This window comes from Canis lupus, chromosome 37 (assembly GCF_048164855.1).
Source record: "Canis lupus baileyi chromosome 37, mCanLup2.hap1, whole genome shotgun sequence".
NCBI classification, from domain to species: Eukaryota; Metazoa; Chordata; class Mammalia; order Carnivora; family Canidae; genus Canis; species Canis lupus.
Window position 1 is genome coordinate 26,431,185 of NC_132874.1, and position 22,709 is coordinate 26,453,893.

Here is a 22,709-nt window from a genome sequence, read left to right on the forward strand (position 1 = left end):
ATTCAGGAATAAGGAAGATATTATTTCTTAGATTGTACTAGGATTATATCCAAACATAAAACTTACTAGAAATTCATGAAACCTCTGTCTTCTTTTATTATTTATTATTATTATTTTTTAGCCTGTTGTCTTCTGATAGGTAGGAGGTCAAGCACATAGAGCCAGTGCTATGTAAAGGAAGGTGTGCAGCCTCTGTCTTGTAACGGCAGGTGGCCATCATCCAGTGCATAGAGGGAGACCAGCATGGAAGGGAAAGTGGTGGAGTCAGTCTTGGCAACATTAAGATTTAAAGAAGAGTAGGGGATTCCTGGGTGGCTCAGAGGTTTAGCACCTGCCTTAGGCCCAGGGCATGATTCTGGAGACCCGGGATCGAGGTCCCGCATCCGGCTCCCTGCATGGAGCCTGTTTCTCCCTCTGCCTGTGTCTCTGCCTCTCTGTCTCTCTGTCTCTCTCTCTGTCTCTCATGAATAAATAAATAAAATCTTAAAAAAAAAAAAAAGATTTAAAGAAGAGACCATTTCTTGGTCACAGAAGCCCTTTATACTCTTCAAAGTTAATGAGAACCCAGGAGATTTTTTTAAATGTTGGTTATGTTGATTAATACTTACCATATTTGAAATTAAAACTGAAAAAAAAGTAAATATTTTTGAGTTCACCTAAAAATCCAAATAATAAACCCATTAAATAATCACATAAGTAGCATTTTTATGAACTATTTTCTAAAACAAAACCATGTTAGTGAGAAGAGTGGTGCTGTTTTAGGTTTTGCTGATCTCTTTAATGTCTGGACCAATAGAAGACAGTGAGGTATAACTGTTGTAGTATCATGCCTCCTTTGGCCTCTGGAAAACTCACTGTGCACTTGTGAGAAAGGAATTTAAGGTTTTAGAAAACAGTTCTGGCCTCGTGGGCTACCTGAAAAGGTGTCAGAGACCTCCAGGGCTCAACCAAGTGAGCCCCACTTTGAGACGCATAGACCTCAAGTATTCCATTTTTCAGATCATCTTTCTTGCAGAGTTCTGAGCACTACTATAATAGTAGATATGGAGAAAGTACCAACTACAATGGCAAATTTTAGGAACATTTAATATCCAAAATATATCCTTGATTTAAAAAAAAAAAAATCTGAGTATGAACTCACTCAATGGACCAGGTTGCCTCCTTACATGTTGCCTTCCTATTATAGTTGACATCACCACTGTGGTTTAAATGCCCTGGAGCAAATTCCACTCTACCCACACCCAAAAGAAAGTGGTTTAGGCAGTCTTAAATTACTGAGAGTAGTAGTTAGATAATACAATATCAGATGGGGAAAATAGCCCCTAAAATAACTAAGAAAACAGGCCCAGCAAGCAAGTAATGTCAGTTAACAATCTAGTATGCAGAGGGGAAACTTACCACCTTTGCCTTCTTCCAGTGGGCTGGAGGCCTTGAATGTCTTAGGTTCCCTTACTTGGAGTAGTTGGTTTTCCAAATGGTATTAATAATCATCTACCAGTCAAGATAAATAAGATTGGATATGATGAGACCAGAGGAAGTCAATCATTTGTTGCACCAAAGAATCTATAAAATTTGTGTAAAAATATATAAATTTAGCATTGTTTCAAATAGCAAGGAGGCTGGAACCCCATTTCCTTCCTCATCTATTTGTATATATTTCTGACATTCCTCTTTCATATTGTCCCCAGTCACACTCCTTACTCTCACAGCCTCCTTTTCAGTGCCTACCTTGCTGCCCCAGGACTGACCCCAGTCTTCCATAACTGATCATATGACCAAGAGCATTATGAGTCCGAGGCCAGAGAGTGGCCTTTCTCACCCACAATTTCTCTAAGTGGATGTACTCATTTGATGTTCTCTGAGCATGCACAGCTTACTCATTTCCATGCACCATTGTTGTCCTCCAGTGGGGCACCCTGACTTTACTAACCCCAGGAGAGACACCTGAGTGGTGACACCATTTCAGACTCATGCCAAATTTGTGAGACATTTTCTGGAGATGCCCTCAAGTTGGTCTCCTCTCCCTGAAACTCTTGTTAGAAGGAAAGGAAGAGTTGAAACCCATTTTTTTTTTAAGATTTTATTTATTTATTTGAGAGAGAGAGAGAGTGAGAGACAGAACATGAGCAGGGGCAGACAGAGAAGGAGAAGCAGGCTCCCAGCTGAGCAGGGAGCCCAACATGGGACTCCAGCCCAGGACCTGGGGTCATGACCTGAGCCAAAGGCAGGCGATTAACTAAGCCACTCAGGAGTCCTGAGTTGAAAACCATTTTAAAGGAAATCTTGGATCCCACATCTGTTTGTGCTGTTGGTTACAGGAGTAAGTGTCTTTGAAAAGAGTATACTTTGCATTTATGAGTACTTAGTAGTTGTCTCACTAGCTTACTCTATGCTAGTACTTCACACACCCAGACTATTTACCAGAAAGTGAGTGCAGCTACACAGGATCTCTCTACTATCTTTGCAACTTTTTGTGAATCTATAGCTAGTTCAAAATAAGGTTTAAAAAAAAAAAAATCGGGATCCCTGGGTGGCGCAGCGGTTTAACGCCTGCCTTTGGCCCAGGGCGCGATCCTGGAGACCCGGGATCGAGCCCCACATCAGGCTCCCTGCATGGAGCCTGCTTCTCCCTCTGTCTGTGTCTCTGCCTCTCTCTCTCTCTCTCTCTCTCTCTCTGTGACTATCATAAATTAAAAAAAAAAAAATCAAATGAATTACTGATTAAATAGTCAAAAAAAACTAACAGTTAAATATCTATGAATTAAATGATAGTACTTTTAGGGGACTTTATTTGAAAGTATCTGAAACTACCTATAACAGCAATAGCATTTGCCATGTAGCCCACACTCAGGCACAAAAGGTACATTCTTTCTAGTCTCCACAACCTGGAACCTGTCTGCAGCCCCATGGCTGCAGGGGTGGGTGTCACAGCTAGGCTCTGACCAGACCTGTGTAGGAATAAAGAGGATCTTCTCTTCACTCTAAGACACTTCTCTCCAGTGGTTACCACTGTTTTAACAGAGCCCTAGATTTTTGGTTTTCAAAATAGATAATAAAAGTAATATATGTTAAAATTTCAGTGTCCAAAAGGCACAGAGGTGAATGTAGGGAAAAAACACTTAAGAGTTCTTTTATAAATCCTTCCAGATACGAAGTTTCATGTTTCCAAAATTTAAAAAATGTATGTATTTAACTTACAACAAAATTGGATTTATAACCACACACATTGTTGGGCATGTAAAAGGGCACAGCACTGTGTAAAACAGTTGGGCAGTTCCTCAAAAAGTTAAACACAGAATTACTGTATGACCCAGCAAAATGATTCCTAGGTTACCTACCCAAGAGAATTGAAAATGCATGCCCACACAGAAAGTTTGTACTTGGATGTTTGTAGCAGCAGTTTTCACAACACCTGGGAAGTTGAAAAAACCCAATGTCCATGCGCCGATGAATGGATGATAAAATGTCATTTATCCATGGAATATTATTCAGCCAAAAAAGGAATGCAGTACTGGCACATCCCATAACATGGATGAACCTTAAAAAAAAGTATGCCAAGTCAAAGAAGCCAAACACAAAAGACTGCATCTTATATTAGTCCATTTATTTACAACGTCCATAAAAACAGCAAGGAGATCAGTAGCAAGAGTGACTGCTGGTGGGCACAGCAGGGATGTATCTAGAGGGTATTGGCATGTAAAGCATTCTGAAAGTAGTGGTGAAAGTTGCCCAACTCTATGAACACAACTAAAAACTAGTGCACTGTACACTTGAAAAGGATGAAGTTTTCGTTTGTGCCATATCTCAATTTTAAAAATTGGGTTTATACCACCTTCTCTGTTCCTATGGTGCAGTAAAGATTTTGGGGTGTTCGTATTGCATCACATCTCACACAGAAGGGAGTATGCCCCTTTTCATGAACTATCAACAGTCCCCAGAGACCCCAATCAAAATATTAGATACTCATTTTTGTGGCAAATAATATTTTTTTGTTGTGGTAAAATATACATAGCAAAATGTCAGTGTGCAATTTGGTAAATATAATTTTAACGTGTGCATGTATCTTGATGTCTTCCCATTTAAAAAGTTCATGTTACCAGAAACAAAACTATAGCTATAGAAGCTTTATAATTTTCTGAGATGTGGTGCAGGTTTTTCTGCAGATTTACTCCATGCAGTCTATAAATTAAGATACATCCTAAGAAATTTATTTATTCTAGCAAAATGATGTTTTCAAATTTTTTAATCATAGTATAAGCATAATGACTTTATATATCCTTTTCTCCCCTTTATTTTATTTATTTTTAAGATTTTTAAGATTTATTTATTCATGAGAGACACAGAGAGATGCAGAGACACAGGCAGAGGGAGAAGCAGGCTCGGCTCCCTGCGGGGAGCCGGATGTGGGACTCAATCCCAGGACCCTCGGGTCATAACCTGAACCACCCAGGCGTCCCTCCACCCCTCTAGTTTAATTAAACGTTTATTTTATAAACTCTAAAAAGTGAAAATACAAACTTTTGGTGGTCTCTACCCTGTTGGACAGCTTGTTTGTTTAAATATATTTTAAAGGGATGGCTTTTTAGAAAGAATGAGTTTCCTATGCCACAAAGTGAAACCTTATGCAAAAATGAATGGTAAGGAATGAACCAAAGTGGGAGGAACAATACAGGTGACCTGTGCCGACAGTTAGCCAGACATCTGCCCCGGTCAGGCCAGAGTCCTCTTGAGGAATGTGCGCTGCCCGGGACGGAGGCTCTAGTTCATAGAGCAGCGGCCAGCTGAATCATATCTATTTTTCCAAACAGAAGAGAAGCTGATTTTTAATAAGGGTAATAAGCTTTTTATTTAATGCATAGCGATCCTGTGCAGAAGCTACGTTGAAATGCAGCAGCAGTGCAAACTTTTTAAATTAGCCGTCAACATCCTCTAAATAAGCATCATCAAATTCTAACAGAGCTTGTGTCCGGCTCGGTTGGCAGCAGAGCACTTCTCAGGGAAGACGCCAGGGAGCATTGATTTCTTGGGATGTTAATAGCCCTTACGCCAAAAAGGGTTTCATGGTCATAAATTGGAGACCCCTCCGTGCGTCCAGGTTTCACCTGTGTCCTTTGCACAGGTTTTCCAGAGGCCGCCGCTCGGGTCCGCAGAGCGCAGAGCCCCGTGGGCCCCGTGGGCCCGACTCGCCGGGCTGTGCGCCGGGAGGCCCCCCAGGACCTCGGCCGAAGCCACAGCACGTGTGACCCGGTCACCGCTTCCCTCCTGTGACGCGGCAGCTGCTACCGAGCTCCCCCGATTTCTGAGGCGAGGAGACGGGAGGGCCAGGAATCGGCGACCATCTTACGGGGTCGCGGTCTGCTGCAGACAGGAAGCCAGCGTACCCGAGGCGCTGGCCATCCTCCACCATGACCGCGGTGACCTCCACCGTGACCTCCGCGGTGACTCTGCGGTGACTCTGTGGTGATGACCTCTGCCGTGACCTCCGCGGTGACTGTGGTGACCTCCGCGGTGACCTCCACGGTGACTGCAGTGACCTCCACTGTGACCTCCGCGGTGACCTCCGTGGTGACTGTGGGCACATGCGGTGCAGACAAGGGCGCCAGGGGGAAGGAGGCCCAGAGGCCCACCCGGTCCCTCGGTCGGGGAGGGTGCTGAGAGGTCCCGCGAGCTCAGCCCTGCACCTGCCCGGCAGCCCTCCCCGACCTCGGCCAGCCCCTGGTCACAGCCCTGTGACCGCTCACATAGCGGCAGCAGGACACTGTCACTTGGCAGTCCTTTTTGAGCATGTGATTCCCTGCCCTTGCTTATTTTTGTGCTTGGTTTTGACCCAGAACCTGAAAATTCGCAGTTAAGATATTAAGCTAGTGTCACGGCCGCACCCTGCACGGGCTTTTTCTATGGTAATTGGTGTGAGAAACCAAAGGAGGTGGGAGGTGCCTGAGTCTTGTCCCAGTACGTGATTTTCAGGTTCTGAGTTGTTCAGGTTTGTAAACTGCCAGATCCTAACCACCTAAAACAGTATTTGCTATCAAACACTGGAATAAGAATATGTCACATTAATTGTTAAGGACACAAGCTTTTTAAAAAGTAAACAATAGCTATTGACATTGTGACACAGAGCAGAATCTAAGAAGCCTTTGTGAAATCTGCGTGTGCGTGTGTGTGCATCTGCACATACTCATACATATAGCAACTAAAACAGGAGGGTTTTTTTATTGTGGTAAAACGTACATAACACAAAATTTTCTACCTTAACCATTTTTAGTGGCATCGAGTGCATTCACACTATTGTGCGTCCATCACGGCATCCATCCCTAGAATGTCTCCACCTTCCCAAACCAGAAAGCACTAGCTGCCCACTTCCCATTCCTTCGGCCCCTGGCAATCACCATTCTACTCTGTTTCTATGAGTTTAACTGCTGTAGGAGCTCCATGAATGGAATCATAAAATATTTGTCCTTTTATGTCTGGCTATATTCTTTATTTTAGATAACTTGATAAATTGGTGATTTTTCTTACTATGTAACACATACCTGTTTTGGAAAAATGATAGGAGACACACAAAAGCCAAAGGAGGAAAGTAAATATCCTGCCTGAGCTCAGACACCCACTAAAATCATTTTTATGTCTTTCAGTCTCCTTTTCCTTTGGCTTATTACATGTAGGTACGTGCATAGAGAAAGACGTTGTAAGTTGTTGCCTGCTTTTCATGTAGCGAGGTATCAGAAACATTTTTCCATGTGTTTAAATATTTTCTATATAACCATTTCAATGGCTGATTAATACTTCATTGGGGAGATGTATCATAATTTGATGAACAATCGCCTGCCTTCCTGTTCTCGGGCAGTTTCAGAGGCCTGTCTGTCTGTGTGACACTGTCTTCACCATCTGAATCAACGTGCTCCCCGAATGGCGTCTCCTTGACATTAGGGATGGTGTTGTCGAGCAAACCTGCATATGCCCAGATCATAAAGCGGCACTTAAGTGATGAATACTATCGTACAACATCGTTTATTTTTCCAGGACAGCGGGGCTTTTCAGTTTGATCGATACCATGTGGCCCCCAGTGATGCCTCTAAAAGCACCTGGCCATGGCCAAACCTGTGAAGAGGTAAGCCGGCATCTGAGGAACCTCCCCTGGTCTCCACCTGCTCTGTGCCAGCTGCTGAGCCAGCCCCACCCCCAGTCCACGTCCCTGAAAAGGGAGGGTTCGGTGACTGTGAGCCAGGAGGACCGAGATTCACACTTGCTCACCTCCCTCCAAAGTCCGAGCTGTGGCTGCTTTCTCTGCCGCTGCCGCAGTCCATTCTCCTTGAGGTTAATCTATGGCAGCGTTTTTAAACCACAACCTCGCATGTCATCGCAACAATCAGCATCTTAGGCTCGTACTAAATAAGACACAGGATGTTTTCCCCACCACCTCCCAATCACTATTAGAACCAACATTCAATTACCAATTAGAGCACAGACTCACATGACCTAGCAAATAAACTCTGTGGATATTCATTCAACCACCAGGTGAGCCAGGGATTTCCCTTTTCCTGCTGCATCACAGTGTTTATGGTAGTTGCTCCCATGTATTAAAACCGACTGATCAAAATGTGTCCCTTCTCCATCCTGAGTTTTATCCAGTGGCTGACTGGGGGCCGTCTTGTTAGTGTGGTAGCTGACTCCCCGGCAGACCGCTCAAACTATGACTGTACCGTGCAAGACCAGGAAAATAGTTGTCAAAAGTGCCCATTTCTAGATTATTTAGGGGGAAGAAGTTTCTAAATGGTGTTTTCAAATATACTCTGAAGAATGAATTTTTTTAATGAAGTCTTAAATCCACAGTAAATTCAAAAAGTATAAAAGTTATTATGCTTGTTCCCAGTGATAAACAATATAGTCTATTTCTTCTACAACCTTCCAGAGAAATAGAATGCATCTGTGAGTAAATATCTATGTATTAAAGAGTAGATTTTAAGTGTATTTGAATGTTTTACTAGCATATTCACATTCTACCTTTGCCTTCATTTTAAACAGGTAAAAACCCATGTGCCTCCTCCTAGCTTCTGTTACATCCTCAGTGCTCATCCCAATGTGGGACAAATTGATATAATTGAAGGAGACCCTATTTCTAAGCTTTACCAGCCTCCAGTTCCCCACTTCTTAAGAGAAATTCTCCAGGTAACATCTGTGTTTCTAACAGGGTTTTTAATTATTTTTACTGTATTTGTGTGCTTTGTGTGATGTTCTCACCATCTTCATTGCCTTTCCAGACTGCTGATCTTAGTACCCGTTGCAGTTTCTACGCCAGAGTGATTTATCAGAGACCACAGGTAATCATTCCCTCTGCCTTTCTCTTTCTGATAATGTATTATAAAGTCATTAAAGGAATAGCCTCTCATAGAAATTAGTGGGGTGCTGAAATAGAAAAGCATTTTAAAAGTCCATTTATGCATGCTCCGGGCTGAGGCAATGAATCCATTCCTTGTGCAGGTGCAGCCTGCCAGCCACTGTGGTAAGTGCTGGGTATGGAACAGTCTAGGCATAGGTCATCCGAAAGGTTCTTAGCCCAGCACTGTGAGTTCCTTTCTGGCAGAAAGGAAAGAAAGGAGGTGGAGGAAGGAATCTCGGACTGAGCTTAGTCCCTTTCAGAACTGATCAACAGCTCTGAGCCATCAACAGGGGAAGCAAGCGCTGCAGCCCCTGGGAGGCCTTGGCAGTGCTGGAGAGCTGCAGCCTAGAAGAGCTGCTTGTCTGCTGCCATCCCACACGACGGATCAGCAAGAAGCAGACAAGAGCTGCTTTTGGCAAGTTGAGCATATGCCATAAGTTCTGCAAGAAAGAAACCCCTGGTTGGCCTTAACTCCAAGAGGAGCATCCCTGCAAATCTGTCACCAGGAAGATACCGAACATCCCAACGTTCAACCCTCTTTTTCCTTTTCTCCATTCACCTTTTAGTCATTTGACAATGAACTGGTACCTCTCCTGAGGAATAAGAGAGCGATTGTCAGTCACAGTGCTTCCTGTGGGCCACCCCAGAATTTGACTCAACAGGCAGGGGGACAGGCCCACAGTGAGGATGAGGTCCAGGCACCTGATGGTCTCTTACCTTCCAACCCTGAAGTGAACTGAAGGTTGACTGCAAACTCCCCTGCCTGCCATCTGCAGGACACTCAGTATGTTAAGACATGCTTGGCATCTGGCACGTTCCTATTATTCTAACACACATTCCAGATCGTAGGGCTGTGCCATCAGGCAATGGTTCACTACGCAGCTACCATATACTCTGCAGATAGAATAGTGTCCTAAGGGGCAATATACCACGAGTTCCTGCCCACAGAGCCTCACCTGCTCACAGCCCCAGCTGGTAGCAGAGGTGGAAAGTAAAAAAACAGGTGTCAGATACACCATAGCCAAGCCTCAACAATAGAGCAGCCCCAGTGGAGTGGAGCCCTAAGACAGAGAAAGACAGACTGCAGGTTGTCTGCCTCACTTGGATGAGGGAACCCTGCCTTGTGGCTGGTTGAAAACCCTAATACCCTTCTGTTCTAATTTTTCTGCCAAGAAATATGCTTCCACTGGCATAGGTGCAGCCTGCCCGCAGCTCTGGGGTTCAGTGGGTGTATGTACCAAAGAATTGGTACATTAGGGAGTAGGAGATTGGAACCCAATGGAACAGATGCCTCAATGCACTAAAATTCTCTACCTCCTGTATGCTGCTTTTGTGGGACAGAGAATCACCAGAAACTAATAACTTCCTTGGGGTGAAATGGAAATAAGCTAATTCCTAGGGCCACTGTGTGGTCAGGTCAATCACCTATGTATTCTACAGGGTCAGTTGACTTTAAGAATGGCACGACGCCTGGGGGGCTCAGATGGTGGAGAGACTGCCTTCAACTCAGGCCCTGATCTCCGGGTCCTGGAATCGTGTCACACATTGGTCTCCCCTCAAGGAGCCTGCTTCTCCCTCTGCCTGTGTCTCTGCCTCTCTCTGTATGTCTCTCATGAATAAATAAATAAAATCTATAAAAGTAATTGACACAATGAGTCACTGCAAGAACCTGAGTTCTCAAAGAAGATTCAGTTGTATTTCCATTATACAAATGGCTAGGTCATGCAAGGCAAAAACGTATTTTCTTGTATTTAACTTTTTCTTTAAGATTTTATTTTTAAGTAATTTCTACACCCAACCTGGGGCTCTGTCTTACAACCCCAAGATCAAGAGTCACATGCTCTACCAAATGGGCCAGCCAGGCACCCCCTTAAATTTTATTTTGAATAAAATTATTCTAACTTTTTAGATTCATAGGAATTACAGATTCACAATAGACTGCAAAGAAATATATGGTATCTCCCGTACATCCCCCCCCCATCCTAATACCCCATGCCTACACAGCCACTATACAACACCCAAACAAGCCCTGATCTGGTGTTATCATTATAATTATGTTATTTCATGATCATTACACAAATGGAACCATGCAATATAAGTGTTGTTTCCTAGGCCAGTTGTACAAACTACCAAAAACTAGATGTGTAAAATAACAGAAATTTGTCATTTCACACTTCTGGGAGCTAGAAGTCTAAAATCAAGGTGTCAGTAGGGCTGTGCTGTCTGTGACAGCTCTGGGAAAATTCTTGTGTCTTCCAGCTTTTAGCATTTGCCAGCAATCCTTGACCTTCCTCGGCTCTGTATACACACCACCCTAGGCACATGGCCATCTTCATCCTGTGTGTCTTCATGTGGTCTTCCCTCTGTGCCTATCAGTGTCCAAGTTTCATTTTTTTATAGGAACAACAGTCATATTGGTTGAGGGCCTGCTGTAATGATTTCATCTTGACTTGGTTAAATTTGTAAAGACCTTATTTCCAAATTAGTTCACATTCCAAGGTACTACAGTTAGGACTTCAATAGATCTTTTTGGAGGAACACAGTTCAACCTATAACAGCTCCTTTGGGAGCTATTTGGTGGTGGTGGTGGTGGTGGTTTTCAACTAATGAAATTCTCTAGAGATTCATCCAGAGAACTAATGATGTTAAACGTCCTTTTGTATGTTTATTTGCCATCTGTATCTTTGGTGAGAGGTGTATTCCTGTCTTTTGCCCATTTTCTGTTTGGATTATTTCTTTGTTTACTGGTGAATTTTGAAAGTTCTTTACTCTGTATACAGAGTCTTTGTCAGATATGTATTTTACAAATATTTCTCAGGGTCTGTACTTTTTCTCTTCGCCCTTTCAACAGGGATTATGCAGAACACAGTTTTTCATTTTTATGCAGTCAAATCTATTAACTTTCCATCTTATAGATCATGCATTTGTCATAAAGTTTAAGGCACTCAAAGCTTTTTGCCTATTTAGGTCCCAAAGTTTATCTTTTATGTTCTTTTCTAGAAGATTTGTAATTTTACATTTGGGTCCATGCTGTATTTTGAGTTGGTTTTTGTATAAATTGTGTAGTTTAGGTCAAGGTTCCCTTTTTTTTTTTTTCCTATGAATGTCTGGTTAGGCTATCCTTCCTCCATTGAATTGCTTTTGCAACTTTGTCAAAATTAATTGGGCATTTTTGGGGGAAGAGATTTATTTTTTTTTAATTTTTATTTATTTATGATAGTCACACAGAGAGAGAGAGAGAGAGAGAGAGAGGCAGAGACACAGGCAGAGGGAGAAGCAGGCTCCATGCACCGGGAGCCCGATGTGGGATTCGATCCCGGGTCTCCAGGATCGCGCCCTGGGCCAAAGGCAGGTGCCAAACCACTGCGCCACCCAGGGATCCCCGGAAGAGATTTATTTTTAATAAAATTTTAGCAATTGTATTGGTATCACTACTTTGAATTAATTGGTTATTTGTGTCTTTTTACAGAGGATATTATTTGTTACGGGTTGTGTTCATAACCCCAATGGTAAAGATAATTCGATAGCTAATTTCAAAAGAAACTAGTCCATTTTGGCTCATCAAGAGATTTAAAAGGAGATAGTAAGCCAATCCAAGGTATTTAGAAAGAGTATCTAAAATCTTTGAAGATTGTCAGAAAAACTCCCAACTGCATGTAATCTTGTAGAACTTTGCCCTTCCTGGAATATACCATTTTTTAAAATGTGATTTTGCTAATTGTTCCTCCAAAATCATTTATACCTCTACAGTCCAATACAGTATCATGCACTGCACTTAGTTATCATCTCTCTTTCTTCTTCAAATGGAATATTTCTGCATCTTTGTGTATCTTCTGTGACCTTGACAGTTTTTAAGAATAGAGACCAATGCTTAAATAGGATATCTCTCCATTTAGATTTGCTAGATATTATCTTATTGAAGTTATGCATCCTTGTCAGGAATACCACATAAAAATACTGTCTTCATATCAGAAGGCACACAGTTGATTTGTCCCAGCCCTGTGATATTTTATCAATTAATTAAGATGGTATTTTCTAATATGCTCAACCTCACTCACCATCAGGGAAATACAAGGGTCTTCCCAGGCAAATCGTTGGCCCCATTTGGATCTACTGAATCCTAAACCCTGACCAAGGGGAAAGGGCAAAATGCCATTAAAATGAACTTTAGGGATCCCTGGGTGGCGCAGCGGTTTAGCGCCTGCCTTTGGCCCAGGGCGCGATCCTGGAGACCTGGGATCAAATCCCACATCGGGCTCCTGGTGCATGGAGCCTGCTTTTCCCTCTGCCTATGTCTCTGCCTCTGTGTGTGTGTGTGTGTGACTATCATAAATAAATAAAAATTAAAAAAAAAGAAAAAAAGAAAATGAACTTTAAAAGGCATTACAACTTTTACAGATAAAATTATAATGAAAAATAAATAAAAGAAAGATGGTTACTAGAGTTAAGATGACACAGTAGTATGGGGACACTGACTTTGCCTCATTCTTGAAACAACATCCAACTACTTTGAACAATCAGGAATACAATCTGAAGATTAAGAAAACAATCTGCACAGTCAGAGGGAGAGAATGTGGCAGATGCAGGCTTATCATTTTATGTTTGTCTGTTTGTTTGCATTTTTGTTCCTTTTCTAGTGTCTTGGATCTGCCTTTTCTTTTTCTTCTTCTTTTTTTTTTTTTTTCCTTTCCAAGGCTTATCTTGACTAACAAATCAAAGCACATTGAGTTAAAGGTCCAAACACTCCCCACTACAAGCAAGAACGAACACTGTAGAAGACAGATCAGTGGGAAAAAACAGCCAAAACACACATCACAGAGTACATAGTATACACCAGAGACACTTCCTGAAGTTTTTGTTGTTGTTGTTGTTGAACTTGTTGTTATTGTTGTTTTTGTCAGTTTTTTTCTTTTTCTTTTTCTTTCTTCCTTTCTTTTCTGGATAAATGATGAGACAGAGAAATTCACCCCAAAAGAAAGAGCAGGAGGTAGAATTCACTACCATAGATCTAATCAGTGTGGATCTAAATGAGATGTCTGAACTAGAATTTAAAATAACAATTATAAAGATACTAGCTGTGGTTGCCTAGGGGGCTCAGTTGGTTAAGCATCTACCTTCACCTCAGATCATGATCCCAGAGTCCTGGGATCAAGTTCTGTATCAGGCTCTGTGCTCAGCAGAGAGCCTACTTTTCCCTCTTCCTCTGCTTGCCACTCCCCCTACTTGTGCTCACTCTTTATCTCTCTGTCAAAAAAATAAATAAAATCTTTTAAAAAAAAGAAATAAAGATACTAGCTGGACTTGAAAAGAGCATAGGAGACACTAGAGAATCCCTTACTGTAAAGATAAAACAACTAAAATCTAGTTAAGCTGAATTTGAAAATGCTATTGCAGAGAGATACAGACCCAAGAGGAAGCCATAAAAATGAGGATGAATGATTCAGAAGAGAGAATCCGTGATATAGAAGATAAAATGGTGAAAAATAAGGACCTGGAACAAACCTATTAAATCATGAAGGGAGACTAAGACAAATCAGTAATTCCATAAAACAAAAATAATATCAGCATTATATAATGGGGTCCCAGAAGATGAGGAGTGGAAGAAAGAGGCAGAAGGTTCATTTGAACAAAATATAGCTCAGAACTTACCTAATGTGAGGAAGGAAACAGGCATTCAAGTGCAAGAGGCACACAGAACCCCACTCAAAATCAACAAAAATAGGTCAGCATCTCAACATATTACAGTGAAGCTTCCAAATTTTAAAGATAAAGATAAAATCCTAAAGTGCCTTGGGAGAAGAGGACCTTAACCTACAAGGGTAGACACATAAGTCCAGCAGCAGACCTAGCAGGCCAGAAAAAACTGGCACGACATATTCAATGTGCTAAATGGGAAAAATACACAGGCAAAAATAGTGTATCCAGCAAGGCTGTTATTCAGAATGGAAGTAGAGATAGTTTCCAGAAAGAAAAAGAAAGAAAGAAAGAGAGAGAGAGAGAGAGAGAGAGAGAGAGAGAAAGAAAAAGAAAAGAAAAGAAAGAAAGAAAGAAAAAGAAAGAAAGAATGAATTTGTGAGCACTAAATGAGCCCTGCAAGAAATATAAAAGGAGTTCCTTTGAGCAAAGACAGAGCCCAAAAGTAAAGACCAGAAAAAAACACAGACAGTCCATGGGAACAGTGACTTTACAGGTAATATGATGGCACTAAATTCATATTTTTTCAAGAATTACCCTGAATGTGGGATCCCTGGGTGGCGCAGCGGTTTAGCGCCTGCCTTTGGCCCAGGGCGCGATCCTGGAGACCCGGGATCGAATCCCACGTCGGGCTCCCGGTGCATGGAGCCTGCTTCTCCCTCTGCCTATGTCTCTGCCTCTCTCTTTCTCTCTCTCTCTGTGTGACTATCATAAATAAATAAAAATTAAAAAAAAAAAAAAGATTAAAAAAAAAAAAAGAATTACCCTGAATGTAAATGGACTAAATGCTCCAATCAAAGTACATAAGGTATCAGAATGGATTAAAAAAATAAGACCCATCAATATGCTGCTTACAGGAAATTCATTTTAGACCCAAAGACAACTCCAGATTGAAAGTGAGGGGGTAGAGAACCATTTATCATGCTAATGGACATCAAAAGAAAGCTGGAGTAGCAATCCTTACATCCAACAGACTAGTTTTTAATCTAGTCTATAATAAGAGATGAAGAAAGATCATAATAAAAGTGTCTATCCAACAAGATCTAACAATCATAAATATTTATACCTCTAACATGCAAACAGCCAAATATAAAAACCAAATACTAACAAAATTAAAGAAATTCATTGATAATCCTACAATAATAGTAGGGGACTTTAACACCCCAATTATACCAATGGACAGATCATCCAAGCAGAGTATCAACAAGGAAACAAGGGCTTTGAATGACACACCAGAGCAGATGGACTTCACAGATATATTCGGAGCATTTCATCACATGCAGCAGAATCCACCTTCTTCTCAAGTGCATATGGAACATTCTCCAGTAGATCACATACTTGGTCACAAATCAGTTTTCAACTGGTACAAAAAGATTGAAATCATACCATGCATATTTTCAGACTACAAGGATGTAAAGCTTGAAGTCAACCACAAGAAAAATTTGGAAGGGCCACAAATACATGGAGGTTAAAGAACATCCTATTAAAGAATGAATGGGTCAACCAGGAAATTAAAGAAGAATTTTAAAAATACATGGAAACAAATGAAAGTAAAAACATGACAGTTCAGAACCTTTGGTATGCAGCAAAGGCAGTCCTAAGATGAATATATATAGCAATATAGTCCTTTGTCAAGAAACAAGAAAAGTCTCAAATAATAACCTAACCTTACACCTAACGGAGCTGGAAAAAGAACAATAGGTAAAGCCTAAATCCAGCAGGAGAAGAGAAATAATAAAGATTAGAGCAGAAGTCAATGATCTAGAAATCAAAACAATGGTAGAACAGATCAACAAAACTAGGAGCCAGATCTCTGAAAGAATTAGTAAGATCGATAAACCCCTAGACAGACTTCTCCAAAAGAAAAGAGAAAGGACCCAAATCAAGAAAATCATGAATGAAGGAGGAGAGATCACAGCCAACATGAAAGAAATACAAATAATTATAAGACAGTATTATGAGCAATGATATGCCAACAAATTAGGCAATCTGAAAGAAATGGATGCATTCCTAGAAACATAAACTACCAAAACTGAAACAGGAAGAAACAGAAAACCTGAACAGACCCATAACCAGCAAGGATATTGAAGCAGTCATCAAAAACCAAGAGTCCGGGGCCAAATGGCTTCCCAGCAGAATTCTACCAAACATTTAAGGAATTAACACCTATTCTTCTGAAACTGTTTCAAAAAATAGAAATGGAAGGAAAACTTGCCAAACTTTTTCTATGAGGCCAGCATTAACTGGATCCCAAAACTAGGACAAAGACCTCACCAAAAAAAGGAGAATTACAGACCAGTATCCCTGATGAACAAGACAAGGACAAGAACCATAAGATTCTCTCAACTGATACACAAAAAGCATTTGACAAAATACAGCATCCTTTCTCAATTAAAACTCCCCAAAGTGTAGGGATAGCAGGAACATACTTCAATGTCATAAAAGCCAAAAGACGAATATCATCCTCAGTGGGGAAAAACTGAGGGCTTTTCTCCTAAGGTCAGGAACACGACAGGGGTGTCCACTCTTAACCACTGTTTTTCTACATAGTACCACAAATCCTAGTCTCAGCAATCACACAACCAAAAAAATTAAAGGCATTCAAAGCGGCAAAAGAAGTCAAACTCTCCCTCTTTGCAGATGACATATTCTCTGTAGAAAACCCAAAAGACTCCACCCCAAGATTGCTAGAGCTCATACAGCAATTCGGCAATGTGGCAGGATACAAAATCAATGCCCAGAAATCAGTGGCATTTCTGTACACTAACAATGAGACTGTAGAAGGAGAAATCAAGGAATCGATCCCATTAACAATTGCACCAAAAATCACAAGATACCTAGGAATAATAAACCTAACCAAAGGGGTAAAAGATCTGTACTCAGAAAACTCTAGAATACTTATGAAAGAAATTGAGGAAGACACAAAGAAAAAGAAAAACATTCCATGCTCATGGATTGGAAGAACAAATATATTGGGATATTTCAGCCATCAAAAAGAGTGAAATCTTCCCATTCGCAATGTTGTGGAGCTAGAGGGCATTGTGTTAAGTAAAATAAGTCAGTCAGAGAAAGACAAATATATGATTTCTTAAATTCATATGTGGAATTTAAGAAAAAAAAACATAGGGGAAGAGAAGGAAAAATAGAATAAGAGGAAAACAGGGAGGCAAACCATAAGAGACTCTCAAGTGGCGGAAAGAAACTGAGGGTTGCTGGAAGGAAGGTGGGTGGGGTGATAGGGTAATTGGGTGATGGGCATTAAAGAGGCACTTAATGTAATGAGCATTGGGTCTTACATGCAGCTGATGAATCACTAAATTCCGCCCCTGAAACTAATACTACCGTGTATGTTAACAAAATTGAATTTAAATAAAAAAAGAAAAAGCACTTTTAAAAAATTTTAAAAAAACTGTTGCAGATACAACAGAAATTTTTTTAGCTGCTTTATATAACAGCCCTATACAAAGTCTGAAGACAATTAAGTATTCCTATCTCAATCAGTTTGGGCTGCTATAGCAAAATACCGTACACTGAGTGGCTTAAACTGTACTGGCTTATTTCTTACAAATCTGGAGTGTGGAAGTCTGAGAGCACAGGGGCGAACGTGGTCAGGTTCTTAGTGAGGGCCCTCTTGATTTTCAACAGGGTATGTCCTTGTATCCTGACAAGGTGGAGAGCGGAGAGAGGAAACAAACTTTGTCATGTCCTAGGACACTAATCCCGTCACGAGGGCTCCATCCTTGTGGCCTAATTACCTCCCAAAGCCCACCTACCATTCCCATCACATTGGAAATTAGGACTTCAACCTATGATTTGGGGATTTGGAAGGGATATAAACGTTCAATTCATGAGAGTCACTGATCCTTAGGAAACTTACATCTAACAGGACAGAAGAATGTGTAAGGACTAAATATAAAACAGTATGGTAATTAATATTCTAGGTATGGGAATGTGAGATCTACAGGAAAGGAACATTGTTCTCTCCCTGAGTAGTTCAAGGACAAGTCCAGTAGTGCCAGGAGAGGGCGGATTGTATCCCAGGGAAGGAACCCTTTAAACAGGTGCAGGGTAAGGACTCTCGGGGCACAGCCATGTCGGTGGGGGCTGTTGACTAAGATATGCAGAGTCTCTTGCATATTTGGAAGTATTTGTTGGAATGATATCTAAAATTCTTAGTAACAATCATCTAACATTATTACTTAAAAAAAATTTAATAGAAGAATGGTATTAAGGTTAATAGACTTGACTGTGCCTTTGAATTGTAGCTAAGCAGTTTGTTTCCTCTGCAGCAAACGGAGATTTGGCTGATGGTGACTGATGTCACCCTACAAATGCAAGATGAGAATAACTCTGGCCTCCCCAAAACCGTGCCAGTCTGTGTGGCTCCCTCATGTGTGCTGAGCCAGGAAGTCCGGGAAGCGCTTACCGAGGCTGCCCCTCACTGCTTTCTCTTCAGGGACGCTCTCCGAACCCAGGGTATGCTTTTCTTCTTCTTCATAGCTCTGACCCCGGGGTGGCTGATGGATGCCATGAAATGACATTGGGGCTTGTAGACGCCTCTGACTTACTCTAGGACTGCTGGTCCCTTCATGAAGCCAACCATGGACCTGGCACGTGGAGTGGAAGAGACCCGTGGTACCGGACTTCGGCTTTCACTGGCCCCTGTCACGGCCACCCGGACAGAACCGGAGCGCTGGCAGTGCTAACACCTCCGGTGAAAGATGCCGTTGGTCAGTCAAGGCTTATCCCTTGATGGCACACTTTACGGGTGCAGAAGCCGCTTGACGCCGTTGCCTGGAACATCACTTTTTAAAACAAAAAGCTGGAAATTATACATATACACTTAGCTCTTTTCTTCCTAGGAATCAGTAGAAGCCTGGCCAAACTATATATTTTTATTTTATTTTGTTGAGGTTTAATTTGCGTACCACAAACTTCACCTTTCTAAAATGATTTTGAATATAGTTTTGCGTGGTTTTCCAGCTTAGCACAACGGTGAGTGTAGGACTGCTTTCCATGCAGTGCATGTGTCACTGGATACAGTGGGTGGGCCCTAAGCCTGTGCCCTCTGCCCACCCTGCCTGCAGGAGGGTGGCAAAGGGCACTGTCTTTACTGGCAGGAGACCTCTTTTTCCTTCAGTGCTTCAATAATCTGAAGTGTCTCTTTTAGCAGGTCGATTTGTTTGTGTTGAACGAAGTGTCCTCCTGCTTCAGAAGCCCCTTCTGGGTGTGGACTCTGGCGCTCACTCCTGTGAACTGACTGGCCCCATAAAGCTCAGTGAACTGGATTCTATCACTCAGGTCAACTCTATTTGCTGCCTTCAAGGTGGGTAGTCAATCCTGGTGGAAATGGTGTTTATATATTTTTAAATATCACACTTCATATTCACTTAACTCATTTATTCCACGAGTTTTTATGTCTGACACATCCCAGACTTTGGAGACCCAAGGAACAAAGTCAGGAGAGGTTCTTGCCTCTCAGACGCACACTGTATACAGCAGGAGCTCAGTGAGCTTGCACATAATCAAGTACAGAGCCTCAGCGTTCCGGCTGCTGCTCCACGTCTGGTTGCTGGGACCGCACTGTGCTCTCCCGAAGGACAGGAGCCTGTGCTGAGATCTATAGGGTGGGAAGTAGCCAATTAGGGAAGGAGTCCCTACTGCTTAACAGGGAGAATGTCTGATAGGAAAAGAATAGGACATATAAGGGCTGCTGTCAGGGCAGAGTGGGGGGCACCAGAGTCCAGGAGAGGGCAGGAAAGGCATGTGGATGGAGGGAGTGACTGCACAGGGAGGGGGTGGCCCTGGCAGGCATGTACTCGGTCGTCGGCAGAGGCCAGCGCTCCAGGTTTTGTCTCCACAAAGCAGAGTGGAAGGGCGAGGGCCTTGGATAGTGGCCAGTGGGAGGCCAAGCACCCGTCCCACGGTGTAGACCAGGGAGGAGGCAAAGTAAATCTGGAAGTGGGTTTAGTTGGAGGAAACTGACAGGCTGCATAATGAATTCAGTACAGAGGGAGCAAGACATAGATGGAGGGTGAGAACCTACGTGATGACCTCTGAGATCTGGTACTTTGTAAAACACGGTATCCTGTCACTTGCTTTCCTGACTCAGTACTCTAGCAGGATGTCCAGCCAGGTGTGTAGGTAAAGATGTTACTCAGGTCGTAATAGTTGTATCACATTCCCTCCTGTGAATAAACGGTCTTTGTGCTGATAGAGATCCACATGTTCCTCTGTTTCTGCAATTATAGACAAGGCTGAAATAAACATCCTTCATGTTAATCCCTACTGATTTCTTTGCAGGAAGATTTCAGGGTCTTAGGACTCATATTTTTTTAATCAACTTTATTGAGATATAACTTGCATCATTACAATGCACTCATTTAAAATGTTTTAGTATATTCACAAAGTGTGCTACCATCACTGTAATCTAATTTAAAACTGTGTTGGGGCACCTGGCTGGCTCAGTTGGTAGAGCAGTGGCGGTGCTACCCTTGATCTCAGGTTGTGAGTTTGAGCGCACACTGGGTGTAGAGATTACTGTAAAAAAAAAAAAAAAAAAAAAAAAAAAAAGCCTTAAAAAATTCTCATCATCCCCCAAAATAAACTTCATGCCCATTGTCAGCCACTCCCCATTATTTCTCCTATCCCAGCCCTTACCCTGGCCTTAGGGAAGTATTGATCTACTTTCTGTCTTTATAGATTTGCTTTTTCTGGATATTTCACATACACAGAATCATATATATGTTTCATGCTGGGCTGCTTTTACTTGGCATAATGTTTTCAAAGTTATCCATGATGTACCATGTATCAGCACTTCATTTCTTTTTTCGGCTGAATATTTTGTCATATGGATACACCACGTCTTGTTTTATCCATTCATCAGTTAATGGGCACTGGGTTGTTTCCACTTTTTGGCAGTTGTAAATGGTGCTGCTGTGGATATTTGTGGACTAACTTTTGTTTCAACAACCTGTTTTCAAATTTTGGATATGTATCTAGGAGTGGAATTGCTGGGTCATATGGGAAACCCTGTGCTTAGCCTTTTGAAGAAATATGTTTTCCAAAGTGGCTACACTATTAGTGTATCCTTAGTATTATAAGATATTAAGTTAATTTCCAAACAGTGTACAAAAATTCACATTTCCAAAAGTAATTTCTAAGAGGGCCTATTTCCTTCAGCCTTGCCCACTACTAGATTCCTGAATCTTTTTATGACTTTTATGATCAGCAAAAACTATGATTCCACTTTTGTTGTTTAATTAACATTCTTCTACCCACTTGTGAGATTAAGCACTCAGCCATTGTGTTCAGGCCATTTGGATTTCTCTTTTGTGCATCTTCTTTTAATGTTAGTGCCAAAAGATAACTAAGATCATGATTTGAAGTGAGAAATGAGAGCAGCATAGCCTAGTGGTCCTGAAGAAAGCAGACTCTGACAAATCACCTGTCATCTGGGTCTTCCATTTTCTCATGTGTAACACAGGGCTTAATAGAATCCACCTTAAAGCATTGTTGAAGATTAAATAAGATAATGCTCATAGGCTTTGGGGGCTTGGGATACTCACAGACTAATGGAGAAGGATGACATCTCAGTGCTGACGTTGTCATAGACCGTGGAGGAGGGCTGGCTGAGGGCAGGAGCCAGTGAGGCAGTAGGTGGGTGGGTTTGGTACTGTTAGGATTTGTCGACCAGAGTGGTGAAGGCCTTCCAGACAGATGAAGGCCATATGGAAAACCCACACAGATGCCAGGGGCAGTTGTCAAAGCTTTCTGTGCTGGAGGAGGCAGGGCCCTCTTGGGATGGAGCTGGCTTTGTCTTGTTCTGCTATTCCTGGCCATGCTAAGGAGGTTATGTGATCAATTTGTTGTCTTAAATAAACAATTGTGTCAGCATCAGAGATAGACTATGGTACAAAGCTGGATTGGTTACTGACAGGCCGTTTGGAAGTGTGCAGGGAAGGAAGGGCTGAGCAGACTGTGGGGTTTCCAGGAACCGGCCCTGCTGGGCCCCTGGGCACAGGCTGTGAGGACAGCACACAGTGTAGACTCATGCCCTGCAGCAGATGTGCTGCACGCCTGTCCTTGTTACTGCCCAGAGCCTGCTGCCGCTTGCAGGTCTCCACCATCTCCAGAGGCCTCCCTTCTATCTTCATTCTCCTGACTGGTTGCTACCTGTTCTTCTCTCACCCCTCACCTCTCTCAGAGCCCAGGACTCAGAAGAGAGAGAAGGGTGTGGGAACAGCCTCCCAAGCAGTGTAGCCTCTGCCCTACATTTGAGAGGGACCACCACCCACCCATACTGCTTAAGCTGTATGGGACCTTGGGGCACCTGAGTGGCTCAGTCAGCTGAGCATCTGACTCTTGTTTTTGGTGCAGGTTGTGATCTCATGAGTCATGGGGTTGCTTTGGCTTGGGGCTCAATGCTTGGTACTCTGCTTGAGATTCTCTCCTTCTGCCCTCTCACGTGTGTGTGCTCGCTCTCTCTCTCTCTCTCTCTCAAATAAATATATAAATCAATCAATCAGTTAATCTTTAAAAAAAAGCTATATGGGACCCTGTTGTTATAAGACCATAAGAATCGCCACCACCTGTAGCACTGTATTATGAGAAAATATCTACCTGAAGAGCTTGG

The 22,709-nt window shown here is 42.2% G+C and overlaps 1 protein-coding gene across 12 annotated transcripts in view; it reads left to right on the forward strand.

Annotated features, from left to right (window-relative positions):
• SPIDR (scaffold protein involved in DNA repair) overlaps positions 1-22,709 on the forward strand; it is a 434,037-nt gene that overhangs the window by 393,092 nt on the left and 18,236 nt on the right. For 10 of the 12 annotated variants that reach the window (XM_072813794.1, XM_072813796.1, XM_072813802.1 and 7 more), the window contains 5 exons: positions 7,024-7,111; positions 8,026-8,169; positions 8,262-8,321; positions 18,364-18,550; positions 19,245-19,400. In XM_072813794.1, coding sequence (XP_072669895.1) covers positions 7,024-7,111; positions 8,026-8,169; positions 8,262-8,321; positions 18,364-18,550; positions 19,245-19,400 — 635 coding nt within the window. The remainder of the gene's footprint in view (positions 1-7,023; positions 7,112-8,025; positions 8,170-8,261; positions 8,322-18,363; positions 18,551-19,244; positions 19,401-22,709) is intronic. The other 2 variants (XM_072813795.1, XM_072813798.1) reach the window with 1 other exon arrangement.